The sequence below is a fragment of the Frieseomelitta varia genome, unplaced genomic scaffold (genome assembly GCF_011392965.1).
Source record: "Frieseomelitta varia isolate USP_RPSP 00005682 unplaced genomic scaffold, Fvar_1.2 scaffold_682, whole genome shotgun sequence".
NCBI classification, from domain to species: domain Eukaryota; kingdom Metazoa; phylum Arthropoda; class Insecta; order Hymenoptera; family Apidae; genus Frieseomelitta; species Frieseomelitta varia.
The window spans coordinates 418,323-439,101 of record NW_025110459.1 but is presented as its reverse complement, the minus strand read 5'-3'; the positions used below and the strand labels follow the sequence as shown (position 1 = coordinate 439,101).

Sequence of the window (20,779 nt, the reverse complement as noted above, 5' to 3'; positions counted from 1 at the left end):
GCCGACGCGGTCGATGTAATGGAGGTTTTCATAAACTATAATACTTTCAAGTAGAAAAGGGGACCAATTAGAAGTACAAAGAAGGTCGATATGGTTATTATTAAACTGTGCGGGATTTCTATGCAAGTTTACATTTTGAAGAACATAATTAAAAGAGTAAATTTTATACGCCAAATATTATACGGAAATATTATATACTGTTTTTAATAAATATATATATTATTAATAAAGAAAATATATTACAAATATATAATATTTTATAATATCCTTTTACAAATATATAATATAATTAATATTAATTAATAAACACAATTTTTCATTATACCTGCATCCTGTAAGATTTCCTTTAAACTTAACGCGTAAAAACCTGGTCTAATTATCATATTTGTGTCGCAAATGAAATAAAATGCCAAATAACGAGTACAATATCCAACTGAATTACAAACTGAATGCACGTGAACATTGTAATCGTTATACGGCATTTTATGAAACATATTAGACACGGATTGTTAATTTCAATGACTCTCGAGAAGATGAAGCTTTTGATACTGTTGCAATTCATAATTGAGACACGGTCTCATTATACGACAAAGAAGTAACTCGTATGTATTCCACCTATGATGAAAGAATTCTGTTTCCTTTCTGGAAGAATTTTATCTCTGAAGGCCATGTCACTGTAGCACGCTCAAGATGCAACTGTTTAATATTACATCAGTGTATCGATACGATATCGCAAAAATACCAAATGATTCCATTAGCGGATGATTTCGAGAATGAAAAACGAAATTCTTCATTAGATCGTATAACGCCGTGAACGATCCCTCTCGACGGAAGTTTCACGGTTATAAAAAGTTTCTTTCGCAGACGTCAATATCTCCCGTACATTAAATATTTAAATAATCCTCCAGAGGATATTATCATGTATCGCAGATAGATATATATACGACCTTATATCGACTCAAAGATCCCTGGTATTTCGTCGGGGCGCTCTACGTTTCAGCTTTTTCTAGCCGCTATTTGCTCGACGGGAAAATTGTCCGCCGTACAGTTCCACCGTACATCCTTTGAGATGGAAAAACAGCGGACGACGGAGCGCTGCCTGGAAGAGTTTCATGCCCACTTTATGAACCTGTTGTTAGGTGGGCAAATCTCGCTGACAAAGGGCCCTTTGTGCCGCGAATACCTTGTATAATACTAAGTCTCCTTTTCCGTGATGTTCCTTCGTGGTTTCGGCCTCGTGACGCGTTATCTTCGACGCGACGCGTCCCGTCTCGCGTTTAATTAAGAAGAAACGGCGAGAAAAGAAAAGAAAAGAATGCAACGAAAAATAAATTTGCACCGCGCGTAGCGTGAAGCATATCAGAGTCTTTTATTTCCACGTGGACAGAACAAACTCGAATCTCGATCAAGTGTAATTTTTAATACTGCATTTCTGTGAACCGCGATAATGTGTGTTTAAACGTACGATATATATTAATGGGAATATATTCGTGAATATATCCGTGTTATACGAAACATTTTGGAATTTCACCAACACCACAATTATTGTATTGGTAAAGCTTGAGACATATTTAATAATACATGTATACAGAAATTACAAGATATTTAATAGAAATATATATATAATACAATATAAGTACATGACTAATTATTCTATTACATCGATTCAATATCATTTAGCATACGCTTAAAATTTTGCATATTTTATCTTTTACTAAATGTACATTTGAAATAAATGTCTTATATTTCTTGTATATATTTTCAGATTTTACCAATGTAATCGTGATAGTTGTGTCTCACTGCGGTGTTAATAAAATTTTTAAATGTTTTGTACAATACACACAATAAGATTAAATATAATAATGTAATAACAATATAAATATAATAATTATAAATAAAATATATATAAATTAAATATATAATTTATTATAAATATATATAATTAATTTATATATTAAAGTATATAATATAACATAATATAATATAATATATAATAAATTATACACTATATAATACGTGTAATATATAAAAAGATGCACAATATCAAAAATGTGTATAATATTTATAAAGAACGCGAATGCTTGGTCCCTCGATCGACGTTTCGCGTGATTGTGTCACACTCGTATTTCAATACACCTGTATTTTAATACACCGTTCCGAAACCGCGATCGCCCAATACATTTACACACGGTAAGTCGGTTTCACGCGCGTTTCCACAATGAGCCAAGCCCGTTTAACGTCGGCTCGATCGTCACTGGCTGATTCTCTTTTCCATTCATCGATTCTTCCGCTCGAAGAGCGTCTTTGAGGTCTATTTAGAAGCGCTCTTGGGTTAAATGATAAAGCTCGGAAGTCGAGTTTCGTGACACGGTTTATACGAGGAGGGCAGACTCTTCTGTTCAATTGTTCGGTGACTCGAGCACCGTTGCGTTTAATCCCTCCGCTACGGATAACAAAGAATTTTTCTTCAACGGAGCTTCATGGCCGCTCCGCTGGAAACGAGGAGAGTTTTAGCGCGTTTCATTCTTGTTGTTCGGTACCTTTTTCAACGAACGCCAAAGCTTGTTTAATCCCTTCTTTCTTCTCCTTTTAGATTTTTTTTTTTTCCCCCTCCCTGCCTCCGTCCTTTTACTCTCCACCGGTTGCCTCGCCGTTTTTGTTCCACCGGTCTATCTGCCCGGTTTGTACATCATCTTCGAATTAATTGGATTTCCTTTCCCGTGGCTGCGCCGAACCGGGCACCATTCGCCGATTTAATCGCTCGGAAAGATGAACAAATTCGAGAGCCGCGAGAGGAACGGGATCCAACGCGACTCAATTCAAGGCTATTTACGATTTTTTACTGTCAACTCGCCGTTGGATGATTGTCAATTGGGTCAAGTTGCACGAAAGGCTATCAAAAAATCCTTAACAACCTGATAATCGAGTAAATTTTGCTTGAAGTTTTGAATTTTAAGAAGGAAACAGCTTTATTTCTAGTTTTCGTTTCTTTTTGCTGTTTGGAATAGTTTGTTCAAATGAAATTTTTCTATAAAGAAGTTTTTCTCAATTTTCTTTATAACAATCCCCTATCATCTTAAGCGTCTTATTTGAAATATCGTTACTTGAAAAATTAGGAACCAGTCGGTTATAAATATTCTTTGCTAGAAAACAAGAAAATTTAATTTTCTATCATCTTTTTCTTTTAATGACAATAATACAGAAATACTTTCATCTCTAATACTTCAACGATATTGGATCCCCCAAAGTGAAAATAGGTTTGCGTATCTTTTCTAAATTGCTTTTATAAATTGAATCATACTCGCCAAAGGAGTCCACGACGTATTATTGATTATAAGAGATCCGTACAACATTGAGAGATGTCGAACGATTTCCAGCTTCTGGATCAGTGTACGTAAAAAATCAGTGTGTCTGTGTATTGATGAGAAACATTTCATCGTGATCCGCGATACTCGAATTAATCAAACAATCCGAGCTTCTGTCGCGCTGTAAAATAAAAGACCGTCGATCGCCGAGCGTCGTCCTCCCATTACAAATCCTCTTTACACGAAATGCGAAACACTGAATCTTCTGCAAACGAGGCTAAACCCGACGAGAGGAGACGATTTCTATCGAACGCTGCGTTAAATCGCACGGAACTTGCGTTCGCTTCGAGAGACACTATGTACATACATATGTCCCGTGCGTTCGCGATTTTATATCGTCCCGTTTGATAAAACGCTTCGCCCCTGTCTAACGTTCGCGTCGTTATTCCTGCTGTCTTCGTCCGGAAAAACATCGGACAACGTATCGAAGCCATTCAATTCAACGCTGGCGAATAGAGAGAGAGAGAGAGAGAGAGAGAGAGAGAGAGAAAAGAAAAGACCAAAAAAAAAAAGAGAAAATAAATGAAGGAGGAGAAAAAAGAGAAAAAGAGAGAGATGATAAAACAAGTAACGCGCAGTGATGGCTCGATTTGCGATTCATCCTTCTGAACGATCCTCGAGAGCTCGTCCACATGTTATCGTTTCCCTTTACTCGTAGACAGCCGTGTGTGTACGTACGACTTGATCGAAATCGTCTGACTGACGGATAAATAATAAGCCGTTGTCAATTACCGTGTATCAATTTATACACGACCGGGCAGGTTTGTTCCACCGATGATTGACAGTCGCCGGCTGGTCTGTCAGATTGGTGTGTACAGGGTGGAAAATCGGTGGGAGTGAAAAGAGGGTTGGGGCGCGGGATCGCGGTGCCTGTGAACCCTCCCTCCCCCTCAGACAGACTATCACGTCACGTCAAATCCGGAATGAAACGGCCGGGATTACAAAAAGAAATACACGTACGTACGTGTGTACGTTCCTTCTCCCTACGGCGTTCACCGGTCAAAAGTCTCCGCGCCGCGAAAAACGATTTTGCGCGTCACGAGCAGAAATTTTCCGTTCTAAGTGTTCTCGCGGCGGCGGTGCCCACGCGTGACAGAACCTTCTCTCTTTTCTTTTTTTTTCTTTTTTTTTTCTCCCTAGCTATTGTTTTTATACTGCGATACGTTTTTATCCTGGGGCCTGGCGAACGAACGCTGGCATGCGTTTGCCAGGATATGTATACACAGGGTGTCCAGAGATTTAGCATTCAAATTCCCAGCCAGTGTACGCTGTTCAAGTGAAATAAAATATAGCGAAACGTTGAAAATTTGCTACAAAAAGTGCAGTTATAAGTATTTAATGTACACTTTGACGTTGAATCCGCTTTCTATGGCAAATTTATGATTTGGAGTGAATCTGCGAGTGGCGACTTTGTTTAACTTTCTTACACGCAGTGATTTTGATTCTTGTAATTAATTCATTATTTCACTAATGTAAATACGTTTGTATTGCAAATTTTTGCTTTCAGGATATTCCCCAATAAAAATGGTGCACATTGTATCAACACATATCATGAACATTATATATTTTGTCTCATCGCGTGATAAACTAAGAGGAAAAGTATTAATCGCTCGAGTGTTTAATTCATATTGAACTACTGTGCAAATGATATTATAATCAATAATAAAATAATTGATTTATTTATTCAAGATTCAAAGAGGATAACGTGTTATAATACTGAATGTGTCTAGTCACAAAAAGTTTACGTTCAATCCTTTCAGTTCGTAACAGATAATCTTGTAATTAGTAATGAAATAATTAGTTTGTTTAATAAATTATAATCAATAATAACGTAATTAATTTATTTATTCAAGAGTCAAAGAGTATAACAATAAATATTCAAAGATGAATGCATACATAATGCATTCACATATTCCTCGTAAATAAAAAAACTTTTAAGTATGTCGTAATTTCAAACATTCAAAAGAATAACACTACATTTGTCACAATTGTTAAGGTGAAACTTCAATCTTTTATTTTTGTCTATTATATTATAACACACTGATAAAATTTAAATTTTTAGACACCCTGTGTGTGTACATATATACATATATATATATATATATACACGTATATACGTACGTATTACAGTACGTATTGTACGTTTTATCGCTCGACACTTCAGAACGGGAAACGAGAAACGTTTCGATGAAGATTGCACGATATATCATACGGCGGGGATCGCGTGTTTCGCGTGTTCGTTCTTTGCGAGAGGGACTCGCGAATGCCAATATTTCCACGTCGGCTGGCACACGATTGTTCGAACGAAAAATGACGAATTCTGTTCGCTTACCAGAGTCGAAGGTCACCTCGCTGATCATGATCCATCTGTCGGAAAAGTGGAGCCTCAGCTTCACGTATTTGCCGACTCGATGATGCAGCTTGATCGTGATGTTTCTGGACGACTCGAAGATCTTGTCCTCCATGTAGGTGTACGTGATCGGTTCGCCGATGTAATATTTACCACCGATACTGAACAGTATGTCGACTTGGGAAAATATCTGAAAAAATAAAATGCAATTTATCGTTAGCACAACTGTTGACTATTGAAACAGAACCATTCGCAGTTTTCGCATTTTCTCAGCGAAATAAAAATATTTCGATGGACGAGATTGGCAAATTTATTCACAACTACAATTACGAGTTTTATTGATTTTCACTGTCAGTTTGACGCATTTCATTTATTTGTTGTATTATTATATAACTGGAAAAGTACCAATCAGAGTTGAATTACATCGAAATAGAAAAACGAGGGAAGAAAGATACGAATGTTAAAGTAAATTTCTTGCTGTAGGAGAAAGAATAACGGAAAGAGAGAAAGAGAGAAATTTTCTAAAGATCTTTGAGCTTTGTATACGATGATAGAAATAGAAGGTTTTCGTGTCAATAGGGAACAGCTCTGAGACACGTAACAGACAGGTAAAGATATAGAAAACACGCAACCACGGTTGGTTTACTCTTCAAACGACGTATTATATGTGGAATCCTGAAGCATTCTTGACCGTACGTTCTTTTTATTCGTGATTTATGATTCAATGAGAGCTAATCCAGAAATCTAACAATAAATTATAGCTTACTCCGATATTTTCATTTTTTAATCTTTTTCTATCAGACAGAGAAAAATTAAGAAAAAGAGATACTTGAAAAGAGAAAAAAATTGAAGAAAATAGCTATTGTTAAAGTGGAAGCCCGAGAAATCATAGATCTGTACTACATTCTTTTATTTTTCCATAGATTTTTCTACAAAATAAAAATCTTCGATATTATCCAAAGGAAAATTTAATCCTCTCACAATTAATATTAAGAAAATGGTTTCTGCCGCAAAAATCTTCGACCGACATTTAAGTTCATGGCAATGACATTCGCAAAATATGCCATATATTCAGAGCAGAAAACAATGCGTACATTTTGTCAAGAATATCACACGTTCTACTATCACGATAATGATTTGTCGTTCTAGACAAAGACTAATTCATTTAGCTCCGAGCGATAGCTCGTCACGATATTGTAAATACACATGTATTTCAGTTTCCTGAAACTTCGCAAGATTATGAAATCCAGATAAAGGGCGTAGCGTACGAGAAAGTATTTCCAAGCGAGTACTTGGAATTTTCTATTACGGCGACGATATTAAAAAATTTATTGAAAAGAATTGTAAATGAAAGAACGAACGAACGAACGAAAGAAAGAAGTAACTTCGTTCCGTGAAAGGAATATCCGTTCATTTCATCCCCGGGATGAGAAGTTGAGAAACAAAGTATCTGCATATTAGAGGAAAACGGAGTGAAACGAAGATCCATTTCTATCAGAGTGAACCGGGAGAGATTGATCGCGGTGGCCTTAGAACACATCGGAAACCTAAATAAACTGGCGTATAGACGAAATAAAACAGACGTAGACGAAGTGGGACGTTGATGGATAAAGCCCGGGCGCGAAAACCCGCTCTTCACCGAAGATTTAGGAAGAAAATAGAGTAGAATTCTAAAGAGAACGAGAGAGAGAGAGAATCCAGAATCTAGAATCTAAGAGTTTAAGAATCCAGAGTCTAGAATCTGAGAATCCAGACTCTGCAATCTACAATCTCTCTGGAGAGAAAAGAGAGAGAGAGAGAGAGAGAGAGAGAGAGAGAGAGAGAGAGAGAGCGGGGTATGACTGTTGAGAATGTTATATAATATAATATTGTATATAATAAAGTATATAAAATTTTAATATAATACAATATAAAATTAAAAATAAAAAATAATATTGTATATAAAGTATACAATATAAAAATAAAATATAAAAGTAAAATATTGTATAAGAAATATATAAAGTTTTAATATAATATACTATAAAATTAAAAAATATGTAATATAATAGATGCAATATTATATATATATATATATATACAATAAAATATGACATAATATATAAAAATAAAGAAATATATAACATAATATAATATAATATAATATACACAGTCCGTCTCTGAAGTTCAATAAGGTATATGATCGTAAATCAGGGATATGACCCGAGGTCGTAAAAAGCTTTACTTAGTAAGCATTGTATCGGTGAGCTGCGTTCATACGATCTTCCCAGTCGTCGAAAGACTCGAGTATTTTACGATGCATCTTCTTTGGGTTTTGTTCCCTCGTTTCTCCCCTTTTTCTTTTCTTCTCTACATTTTCCCTTCTCATTTCTCTCTGTTTCTCCCTTTTCGTATCGTACGGAAGCAGCATGTAAAAATATCTAGCGAAAGATGAAAATTAAAGCTATCGAGAGGAATAAAAAACTGCAGCCATCGTCGAATTTCACCGTTGACAAATGTGTCAAACAGAGAGAAAAAGAGGGGGGAGAGAGAGAGAGAGAGAGACAGAGAGAGAGAGGAAAATAACGGGCAAAAAAGGACCAATTGAATTTTCGGGACGGAACGGCCTGCCGAACGATAAAATACGAAGTGGATAATAATGTGAATCGCTGCGAATCGAGAGACGCGAACGATAATTGGAAATTTTGTTAATTTCCGGATACAAAAATTGCCGGACAATACGGGGTATACCTGGTGGAATCCGCGTAACGAGGTTGCGAAATCCGTCAGGAGTTGAAATTTACATGTTACGGGAAATTTACATGGAACGAGTTATCCGAGACGTTTTGTACATTACATATGCTGGAACTTTGTTTGATGTTTAATTTGGAATTGTCAGCTTTGAGTAATAAATTCCTTTTTTTCCTTTTTTTACTTTTGCTAACTGTAAGTAATTACAAGTAGATTGTGGATTTCCACATATCTACGAGAAATACGTGTAACATGCATAATGTCCAAGCTTGAATGTTTATTGCAATATCACGACGCGATTTCATCGACTGCAGAATATCTCGAAATTTATTTCTCATGGCAGGAAAAAGAAGAAATGAACATTTCTCTCTTACATTTTTGGTACATGCATGTGTTATTATAAATTCACGTCACGTTTTATTGTACGTTCGATAGAAACAGACTTTTTTTTAAATAATGAGAACTGTAGTTATCGGTCTTGAACGTGTTAACTATACGTCGCAAGCGTACGGCAATGCATGCGTTGGTCTGCGCATGACTTGCCAATTCTACTGCGACACTCGGACGCTTCCTTGGATGTAGCATAGTTACCAGCGGGAAACGACCTGAACGCGTGCATGTATCTGGCTTACACCTGTTGAAAATAGCTTGTAGAAAAATAAATAATATACTTTTTTCCGTTGTGTCGATATAAACGGGAAATCCCAGCTTTATGTCGGAAGCAAATACTTAAAGCACATCGTTTTCTAGTGTGCTGTATTCAGCGATCACTTGCTGGAATTTATTTAACCTCTTGCCACGCACGTCGAGAATTTTTTGTTCCAAAATTGTAATATTTTCTCAGTTTTAAGTATATTTAAGTATAAACAAAATAAATAATAAATTTACTTTTCAATAATTTATATGCAGTGATGTCACACCAACGATTGAGAAAAGAAAGCGACGAATTATTGTATACGGTCTGGTCGCTCATTATGATCCGCAATCAGTTGCCCAGCGCAAGGACTACAAGTTGCTCAAAACGAAGGACTATAATTACAGACATTTCGTTTTCTCCAAATTTCCTATAAATTATAGAATCTAAGTGGAAGACAGTGATAACAAGATTAACATTAAACGACCCGCAACTTCTTTTACAAGTTAAATAAAAAGTAAAATACTAATTGGAAAGAAATTGTTGAAGCATTAACTCAACGCTGAATCAATTAATGAGTTAATCGTATCTTTATCCCAAACATCTCACTGTAGCGTCGACGAACAAACGTCGTACAATATATACCAACACAGAAATTCCGACGCTCGTTGAAAGTGAAATCTTTGAAATTTCAATTCGTACGAAAGATTCACGGGGCAAAGCAAACCGGGCAACCACCGTTTCACAGGCTATCGAATTATCCGTGCAAGGAAAACTTCCTTTCATCTGGCGCGCGGCATACCAGCCGAAAGTCGATAACGCGATTGTCACAACCGCGGGGCAACATCTGGAGCGGATCCGCCGCTCGAATCGGCTCCCGAAGATTTCGTTATCGTAATTTGCGTCATGTAAATCCAATTACGAAAGATTCGTTTCAGGCCCGATGGGAGTCGGAAACGATATCCCAACGATGGTACAGAGACGAACGGAAACAGAGACGGAGAAACGAGAGGGAGAGATAGAAAGAGAGAGAGAGAGAGAGAGAGAGAGAGAGAGAGAACCAGACGTTTATCCACGCCACTATCGATATCGATGTTCCGTATCTGTCGCTTTGCCCCGGATGCGGTGGCTCCCTGCCGGTGGATTGTCATAAAACTCGTTTGCTTCACCCTTGTCGTCTCTTCGGCCTGGATATCGGTGACGAAGGTCCGTCGACACCGGGGCCGTGTATTCAATCGTGACTCTCTCTCTCTCTCTCTCTCTCTCTCTCTCTCTCTCTCTCTTTCGGCGAGAGGCATCTGTGGATGTGCGTGAATGGTGGAAAATGCGCGCGACCGCGCCAGGAGTCAGATGCAGAGAAACGGAAGCCGCGCGCGGCTTATCCGATATAATATACCGGATGAAGCGCAATAACTGATCTGGAAGCAAATCTCTTTTTTTACAGTACGGTTCAACGAAGAGAAACGGAGAAGCCTGGCCCGGCGCTGGACCGGGAAAATCGTTTCGTCGAAACATATCCGCGGTCCACGCGCAAACAGGGACTTACGCGCTCGAACAGCAATGTCATATCGTTGCATCGACGAAGAACGCAACCAGGTAGGTACGTAAACGATTTAACACTGAAAATATCAAACTCGAAATGATGGAGATGACATTACATTTTTGGTATGATTTTTTTGGAGTGAAACATAGGGGAGATCACCATCATCTGTCTCATTTTTCCAACTTTGTTTGTCACCAATTTTCGGCATCAAATTGACAAGATATTGATATTTACAATAAATAAATAGTTGAATTTTTTAAATCATTAATTATTATTTATTATAATTGTATATTATTATATATATTATTATTTATTTAATTAAATTCTTTTGTCGATAATAAACAGATAAATTTTTATGTACAAACTGCGTGCAAGATTCACAGAAATTCTACTCTCGCGCGTAACTTAATTTCATATTGATCATATTTTCTCTAGTTTTCTCTAATGGATGCGTTTACATCAAACGAACGAATACTCGTTCATCCTTGATTACGATCAAATTTATGCCTGTATTTATTACACCATCGTGTTCATTAAACGAGTGTTAGTACAATAAACAAGCACGAATCTGTTGAAGTGGGGACGAACGAGCATTTCCTTTGATGTAAACGCACGACAACGTTATGATCATTTATTTCGGACTCGTTACAATTATGTTCCGAAACTACAAATGCCTATGTGCATCTTCGAAAAGCCGGGCCATTGAATGAATAATTGTAATTATAATATAATAATAATAACTCCCATACATAATAATAATATAAAATAATATTGCCTTCAGGGTAAAGGGACTTGAAAATGAACATTATTTGCAACCGGACATAAGCAACATTTGAAAAATAATCGTACACATTATCTTATTTCACTCAATGTTATCTTGAAACAATCCTACGCTAGTTTGAAAACACACGGACGATTTTTCTCTAAATTATTTGGCTATCGAGTAAAATAAGCTCCCAACTTCATTTTGTATCTTTCATCTGTTTCTTCAAATAATTTTTCAAATAGCTTCCAATTCTACTCTAGGTAATTTTACCTTCTGTTGAGATTTCATTTCAATTAATTAATTCAAATAAGTAATTACTCACAAATGATTTGTCTCATTTGAGAGTGAAAGATGAAACTTACTTTTAAAATAGAAATGATAAATTGGTAGGAGTGATTCGTTGTTTTAAACTGACAGATGTATCGAAAATACACGTTCTATATCATATATTAGAAAATATCTAAAATGTTAGACACATTTATCATATTATACAGATGATAACATCTCGTAAGAAAAATGTGTCAAACTGACGCAAGAAAGAGGACGGGTGATAATATCGATCGCTTTACATTTTTCCATCGTAACCCAGACCCCTAACTCGATGAAAATTAAGTTTCGAAGAATTAATTTCCAGTTAAACAAAAGTGGGAAAATGGTTATCAACTGGTATAAAAGATAAAAGATAGCGCTTATAAGCCCATTAAAATACTTAATGTAATACATGATACATAACAATACTAATCTTATCAGAGCTCGTGTCCCTCGCTCATCTCCCCTAACCCTCGTATTTTCATTTCTCAAGATACAAGCCTCGAAACGCCTCGAAGTCCTCCAATTCGTTCGCGAATCTCCTCCCCGTTTCTTCCTTTCATCTGTTGTCACAGTAAATCAAATATTCGATGGTCTCTGACGGTATCTCCGGCACGCGCAGCTAATTCACCGAGATGATTCGATAAACGAAGCAGGGCGGACGGTGCTTTAATTAGCCGTTAGTACTCGACGATTCGTTGCCTTCGCCGGACGTTTTTAAAAAGTCATGGAAAGCCGGATTCGATTCGGGTTCGGGTTAAAACAGCCGAGAGGCTTGGCCAGCGTAGCGCGGCTCATTTCGGCCATTAGCCGGTCGTCGAGTCTTATGTATTATGCCGGATAGAGCGAGCGAGAGCTTTCATTCACGGCCGTCAAAGGGAACGCACCCACGCCGGGGCGAAATTGAAATGGAGTCCGTAGGAAAGAGCATTCGTAAACAAAATTGACACGGGAGCAACCTGGTAGCCGAAAGGGGCGAAGAACCGTTGCATCGAGACTCGAGGAGGGTGTGGTGCTGGTGGTGGAGGGGTGGGATGCAATCACGGAAATTTATGCACTTTGACGAATCGGAACGGTGAACCAGCGGAAAAGGTAACTGGGAAGAAGGGGGGGGGGGGAGAGGGTTTCACTCCTTACACGACCGAGGAAAAGTATTTGCACGCTGTCAGAAACGCAGCGGGGATGGAGGGTGGGATCTTATCAGACGTGGCGGGCGAGTTTGCCTCGTTTTCGTTTCCTTCTCTTCGACCGGGGGGCAACGGGGATAAGTAAATTGACTCGCAGACGTCTCGGCCGTTACGTTTATTAAATTGCTACGTCAAACATTTCTTCCTCGCGTATATACAGGAAAATTACAGGCTGATCTCGTTACTTACGAGATCTTCGTCGTTCTCCGTCCGACCGGATGCTGTCACTTCGTTTACGCGCGCCAAGCACGAGTATCGCCACCGCTGTATGATCGGGATCAATAATAGTTCGATACGTGATTTCACGGCTAGTATATTCGCGGAAACTCCAATGTGTCATTACGGTTTTCTAACTTTAACCTCTTGCCACGCACCTAGAGAATTTTTTGTCTCATAATTGCGACATTCTTTCAGTTTTAAGTATAATTGTGTAATTTTAAGTATATTTAAGTATGACACAGGCAAAGCAAATAATAAATTTACCTCTCAATAATTCCCATCCAGTGATATCATACCGACGTGTTCAAAAGGAAAAGAAAGCGACGAATTATTGTATACGGCTCGGTCAATCGTTAAGGTTCGCGAACCAGTTAATTGGGAAAACTAGACCATGATCAGAGAGTGGCGTAAGATCGGTCAGATTTTATCTCGATTTCGTTCGAGTTGGATGTATCGTTCCGTGCTTGAACTTTGTTTGAACGAAACATTTGGAAAATAATTATCAAATGATAATCGTCTTAATTGACGGGACGTTATCTTGAAGCAACATTGCGTTAGAAACGAGTTTCAGAAAGTTTGACTGGTACTTCGATGATTCTAGCCGAGTTCTGTAAGTCCTTGCGTATATTCCAGAAAGCCTCAGGTGGGTCTCGTAGCAGCCATATACCATGAAACTGGGATACTATCGCGGTAATGTCAAATAAATCCCATTGTTCCGGGTTTATACGTGTACCGACGATCCTATGATCCAACTAGATCCTACGACTACGAGGTCATCCGATTCGATTCGTTTATGACACCAATGTGCGTCGGTGGATGGGTTTTATGATCCTCGTGACTCGTTACGTACAAAATAGAATCACTTTTCGATATACATTACTGGTCGAAAGTTGAAATCATTTCTCTGATTTCTATTATACATCAAGGACTGACGTTACAATATTTCATTTGCAATTCGAATTAATCTCCAATTAATTTATATCATTAAGTTTTGCTTTTAAATATTTATCGACTATCGAAGGAAATTGTAAAGACTCGTTTTAATATTCTCGTTATTGCGTCTTTCATCTGTACATTCTATAATTTTATAAAATTGAAGTATGCATGACATTGTGATAAATTATTGCTTGGTCCTTGATGAATCAGTTTGAGATAATTAACATGTCAGATACGATTGGTGATTTTCTTTACTTTAATGACTTCTACAATTTCCGACGCTATTCCAATTGCAAGATAAAGGAAAGTTTCGAATTAATTACGGAAATGGAATTCAAAACTTCGGTCGTTCATGTATACTTCTAAATTACTGCAACGTAAAATACAATTCAAGTAAATCTCTTTGATATTAATGTATACAGTTATAAATATAAATCAGGTGGTTGAAAACTCTGTAGAATGATCTCAAATACATATACGTCTATTGATTGCCAAGATATTCGAATGATTAAAACTACTTTCTAGCCACGCCAGACTTTACGAGGTTAGTTTATTAAAAGTAACGCGGCTATGTTAAAATTATTTAAATTATACTTATCAAAAATAAACTCGAGTAACACGAGGTACGTTAAATTTAGTAGAATACGGCAAAGTACAAAATTGCAGAGACGCAAACAGAGACATCGAGACACGTTGCCTAGACTAGATTTCCAATGATTTGTCTAGAATTCACTAGCGAATTCGATATTATAATTTAATTTATTTACGAATGCAAGTGCGCTGAAAAAGATGCACATATCTCCGCAAGAGGAAAAATCCGGCGGTTAATTAGCAAGTTGGCGATTTCATTCGCAACTAATTTCACGGGGGTCTTTCAAGATCTCGAGGCGACGTTTCCTTTTTTTTTTGTCACGGACGGCGGAGAGCCGCCCCTTTTCGCAAGCCGGGTCGCGGGCTAAAACGTCCAAAGAAGGAGGAGGAAGAGGAAGAGGAAAGCGTTTCGTATCGCAGTCTATTATCGCCCGTAGGCGGCATGTTTCGTTGGCTGGTTCCGTCGAAGGGGAAAATGTTATTTGGATATCAAAGATGCGCCACGGGCGAGAGCCTCGACAGAGGCTCCATTGTGCGAGGGGTTCCGGGTTTATGAGCTTGCGGGGCCAAGCCAGTAGACGGGGGTCACTCTGTATATAAAACCTGGCGACACGGAAGGGAATCTGGAGGACGATCGGCCGTTCGGGTGCTTCTGTTTCGAAGCTCGACCACGAAGGGGGCATCGACACGGCGGTTTCAGGAGGGCTGGCCGCGTCAAAGAGCGTCCGTACGTTTATAGTTTGTCACGCACGTTTATTTCCTCTGCCGCTCTCCCTCTCTCGTCTCTCTTTTTTTTTTTTTTTTTTATTTATTTCCTCGCATCCCTCTGCGAGCGGGCAGTGGTTCTTAACCGAGTTTGAAATAAAGATGTAAAACGATAATTTGAAACGAGTTGCTTCCAGTAATTTACCACTTCCATTCACGGAGCTACGTAGGAACGGTAACTAACTTTATTCCATGCGTGAATTAAATAAATCATAATTGACGGAAAATAATCTAGACTATGGATGTTTCTTTCGTTCGTTGCATTGTCAGGATAGCGCAGTGGAACCTTATTTATTTGAACTAAATTTTAGACAATATTCGATTAAACGAACTCTTGCTGATTTAATTCGTTTGTTCGGACCTGTACTCCCGTTGTAAAATGTTGTACTATGTTCTAATCGCACCAAAATCTCACATACATTCTCAACAAAAACTATAACTATATATAAATATTTCAGTCAGAATAAATCGCCAGTGCTGAATCACATTACGGTCAATCGTACAGATGCGGAGACAAGGTGAAATCGAAGCTGCGATGCAAATGAATCAAGAACCACTGGTCTACGATATCCAGAACGGACCGTGAGCTCGCATATTTACGTTCGCTGGCCACCGCGATAAGTGAAGAATTTCATACGCGTAATTTTTATCCGTCCGTTTTGACGGTCTCGCGAACGCGTCACCCCCCCCCCCCCCCCGTTTCAATTGCGTGCGTTTCGCGGCCGAACGGCGAAAAAGCGCTTACCGCGGTCGTTCAGAGGAAGACCGCTCTCCCACGATCCGCAACACGCCGAATCGAAACGCAAACGCGCTTTTCACCCGCTGATGTTCGCCGCCGCCGCCGCGTATTTGCGTTCCGCGGTGAACGCGTTTTTCCTGCAGGCTGGGAATTTTTTTCCCCGTTTCTCCCTTCTCTCTCTTTCTCTCTCTCTCTCTCTCTCTCTCTCTCTCTTGTCCTCTTTCCCTCTTCTCTCTTTTTCATTCCCACCGGTTCGCTCGGTTTGTCGATCTTCGGCATTAATTGCCTCGAAAAAACGCGGGGGTGGCGCGCGTGCGAAATGTCCCGATGATTTTTCGTCGGCCAAACCCTATATCCCTCCCTCTCCCCTCCTCGCCAAACTTGTCCCACTGGTCATGACCGAATAAAAATATCGTCAGCTTCACCGTGGCCGTTCGCGTGAAATTGCTGATACTGAAAATATAGTGTCTCCCTTACCGTGTTCACCCTTCACCCTCCCGGTGATGGTCCGTCCATCGGCCGCGCACCACCTCCGCAGAGATCGAACGTTTCAATTAAACGGCGTTATTTATTCGGACAAAATGCTCCATGCCCAATGTATTCACGAGCGTGACGGTCGTATGAAATTTTTAAAGTTCACCGGAGCTGGTTATCAATGTTTCAACCAGCCCCGGGACCGGAGCCGAACGTTTCAGTGAACAGGCCGCGAACGATCGTGAAATAGTCACGATGACAATTATCGCGAATGATTTTTTGATGAACGGGAATATCCCGCCCGATCCTTGATTAACATTGTACGATTTAGCCGGTATCGATTGAAAGCTGAGCCGGCCTAGGCCACTCGAACGGCCACCCGCCGCGGCCGCTTGCGAAACGCGCGAAATATCCCCGGGATACGCTTTTATCCCGAATCAAAATTCGGCTAGTACACCACCCCTTTCCCGCCCTCCTCCCCGTTCGCGGGGACTGTTCAATAATCGTCCATGCATATTTCACCGCACGCGCCACCAAATCTTTAAATGTACTGCGCTCGTCCAGCAAAACACTCGTACGAGTTTAAAGCGGATTTGCGACAAGCACCCTGGAACGTTCCACGCAAGCTGCATTATTGCTGTTTCGAGTATTTGCGTTATCGTACGACCGGCGTTCTTGTTAACCGGCGCGCTTTCGCCGAGCGAACAGTGTCCACTGTGTCGTGTTCACCTCTGTGTGTTTCGGCAGAGGGGGGGATGTGTTGTTGAAGAAGAAAAAAAATTATGGTTTAATTTCGACGTGTGTGCGCTTCGCGTGGCGCGTCGGCTTTTGTGCCCGATAAATTATTATAGAAATTATTTTCACGTCGAAGCTTTTATGGTGTTATTCCAGAGTCGCGGAGAAACGGTGGAATAAATGAAACGAACGAAATATTTTTGATTACTTGCCTCGTTCGGCGAGTTCGTTATTTGCCACCGCCGGGGCTTTTTGCTTTTGTATTCACATTTAGAAATCGGCGAGTCGAACTGAAATTTAATTACGCGAGAAAAGATAAGGGAAGCAACAGATGTATGAAGAAAATTTGTTCCCGCGGAGAGTGGAACACGTTGTCAATATTGCAGCGCGAAAGTTGCTCGCAACGTTTCTCCGATTTTACTTGGTTAAAAAGTGATGAAACGCTTCGACGAGGTATAGTCTTGATTGACTTTTGGCAAAGGAGATTTAGAGTCGGATAACGGAGACGGTGAAAGAGATAGGTAGCCTTTCTGCTCGCTCCTATTGTGTTCGTTTTTTCGTAGCTCTCTCTCCTTCTCTATTTTCCTCTCCATTACACTCAGATTTCCTTTCCTCCTCTTTTTCTTTTCTTCGCTACTTTCTTTCTTCCTTCTCCCATTTTTCTTTCCCCCCTTTTCTTCCATTCTGCACTCTACTTCTCTCTCATATGTGAAAATTCCTCTATCCTATTCGTAGAATAATTTTTAATTTTCCTTTCCAATTTTCAGTTTTGATAATTATTGATAATCGATAACGTCGTTGATACATACTTTTAATACTACTTCAAAAAAAGAACAAGATACTGTACAGAATGTTTCCTACTTTTCCGAAAAAATTGTAGCATAATAATTTGCAAGATGAGAAGAAAATGTTATATGAAATTTCGTAGCCTGAACATGTTTGTACTAAGATATTTTTTGATGTCTGATAATTAATCCTCATTTCAAAATAATCTGTGTTGATACACGCTTGACGTCGATATAATGTGAAATTTATCACATTCTTGAGAATCTCGATTACCAATTCGTTGAATTAATTCTTCACTCGCGTGTACTTCTGCATTTTTTAATTTTCATTTCTACATTACATAGTAAATTCAATATCAATTTTGCCAATGATGCTTCGAAATAAAATATAAAATTTTACGTTTTATATTTTTGTTACACCTTTCAACGACGCATTAATGAACTGTTCGCTACATGATGTTTTAGTTTCGTTTTTACCTATAGAATATACTGGGAACATTTGAATATTAAAATTCGGGATATCCTGTGTAATATATTTCTCTTAAACAATATTTGTAGAAAAAAAAGTTTGCTCACATGCGGAGGATTTAAAATCTAATCAAGTCGCTCTTTGTTAAAATTGACTTGCTGATAAAATCGACAAAACAATTTAACATAATTTAATATTATTATAACACGATCATTGTAATATAATTATTCACTATATAATAACTAAACTGTCCTGTTGATCGAATTACTCTGCACGCAACATGATAGTTAAAATGTCTCCTAAACAATACAGTTTTCTCGATTTGCATATCGATTAATATATACTTTCTTACAGAGAACGAGTCGAGTTGTATCGATTAGCGCGTTAAAGATTATACAGTTCCAGACTTACAACAGATTGTAACCCCCCTCGAAACCATTTACTTTTTATCTGATTCTTTCATATCACACTTCATCAGCAATTCGCATTTATAAATTATTCACGTATCCACGATAATATGAAAACTCAATATCAAGGGGGTGACTTCCCCCCCCCCCCAGGGAAAAAGAAATTGTTATCGCCATCACGTGAACTACATTTATACAAAGTTCCAAGTCCCTTAAAAATTCCCACTTGCCGAATTTGCCACGCTCGTTCAGCCACCATCTCCAACTAGTGCCTCTGAAAAATCTGACATCATCCTGCTGGTCGTTAAACGTAGCTCGTCGGGAACACATTCGTCGAATCGTGCGAACTCGAGGCCCTCGGTCTCTTTGTGCGACCGAGCAATCGAGAATTTTATACCCGCGGACGGAAATAATTCCATCGTGTCGATGCTCACCCCTTGCCGATTTCGCATTCGAGTCGCACGCGTCCGTCTCTATCGTATCCGTATCAATGGGGGAAAGAGAGAGGGTTGCGCGTCGCCGAGCCGACGACGAGGCACAAAAGAGAGGGGCGAATAGACCGAAGAGAGTGGCGGATGTATTTGCATTACATTATCGAAGTTAACGCGAACGGTCGCGAGATCGCGGCGAAAACGGAAATTATACAAGGGATCGAGTTATTGGCCGGCGCTGCGACGAAAAACCGCCGCGAATAACGCGAGCGAGCCAACTCATTTCCGGTTCATCCGCCATTCAACGGACGAATGACGCGCGAATGACCTTTCTGTTCTTTTTTTTTTTTCTTCCACCACGTCGGTCGTTCTCCGAGCGAGACAGCATCGCTGCGAATTAGATTTGTAAATTTACATTAATTTTGGTTAAAACTAAAAAAAAGACAAAAGTTGAAAGGGGGAAGAAATAGAATCGTCAGGCGAGATCGTTTAATGCCTGGCGTATTTTTCCAATTAACCGAGCGCGGATAAATTCGAGCGCAACTTTCCTTGACTGACGCGCGCACTCTTCTCAAATTCGTGGTATCTCGGGGACGGGAATGAATTAGCAACGGTCGTGCCGTTATTTTCGTTTGTTCCAGACGACGATCGTTCGTATTAAAAGTACCTACTGGAATTTTCACGGGGGAAGGGTGGTTTTCATGGCGGCGTGCGTGATTAGAGGGAATATGAATGTAACGAAGAGTGTTGGTCTTCATTACTGCGTATAAATGCAGTGAAAAATTTTCGAACTCAAGCCAGTAATATTGCGGATGCGTGCGCCACTTGTCTCGATTTTTCTAAAGTTTCAAATATTTATTTTCTTTTGTTCAACAGGATCGTTGTTGTAGTACGTTAATTTGCCGATATAAATCGGTCAGACTGCGAAAATCATTTCTCTGATGGTATTACAAACTAAATAAGAGAGAAATTGTAAAGTGTAAAATGATACGAAAAAATGTTAAAAATATCTATATAAGTCGGTTTTCTTTATCAAACTTCTACTTTACTAATTGCATTCCCAAAGATATGAATTTGCGTAAAAATCCGCAGTGTAGAAATGCTGGACAGATTTCTTGGTAGATTTCGCGAAATAAATGCAAATAATTTATCCAATATCTAAGAATAAGTGGAAGAAACTAAAAATAAGAATAAAAGGAAGCAAATAATATTTTAGTCCACTAGAACTGTTGTCTATAAAACGAAGATTATGTCTTACTACAATTGAACGTAAAAAAATAATCCCTACAATGTTGTAAACTCTTAGGTTCAACAATGATATAATGCTCGTCAGACAATAAGCAAAGT

At 38.9% G+C, this 20,779-nt stretch overlaps 1 protein-coding gene across 1 annotated transcript in view; it reads right to left on the bottom strand.

Annotated features, from left to right (window-relative positions):
* LOC122535222 (discoidin domain-containing receptor 2-like) overlaps positions 1 to 20,779 on the bottom strand; it is a gene marked incomplete at its 3' end in the record, with an annotated part of 98,775 nt that overhangs the window by 15,034 nt on the left and 62,962 nt on the right. Inside the window, exon 6 of the mRNA XM_043666577.1 lies at positions 5,698 to 5,905. Coding sequence (XP_043522512.1) covers positions 5,698 to 5,905 — 208 coding nt within the window. The remainder of the gene's footprint in view (positions 1 to 5,697; positions 5,906 to 20,779) is intronic.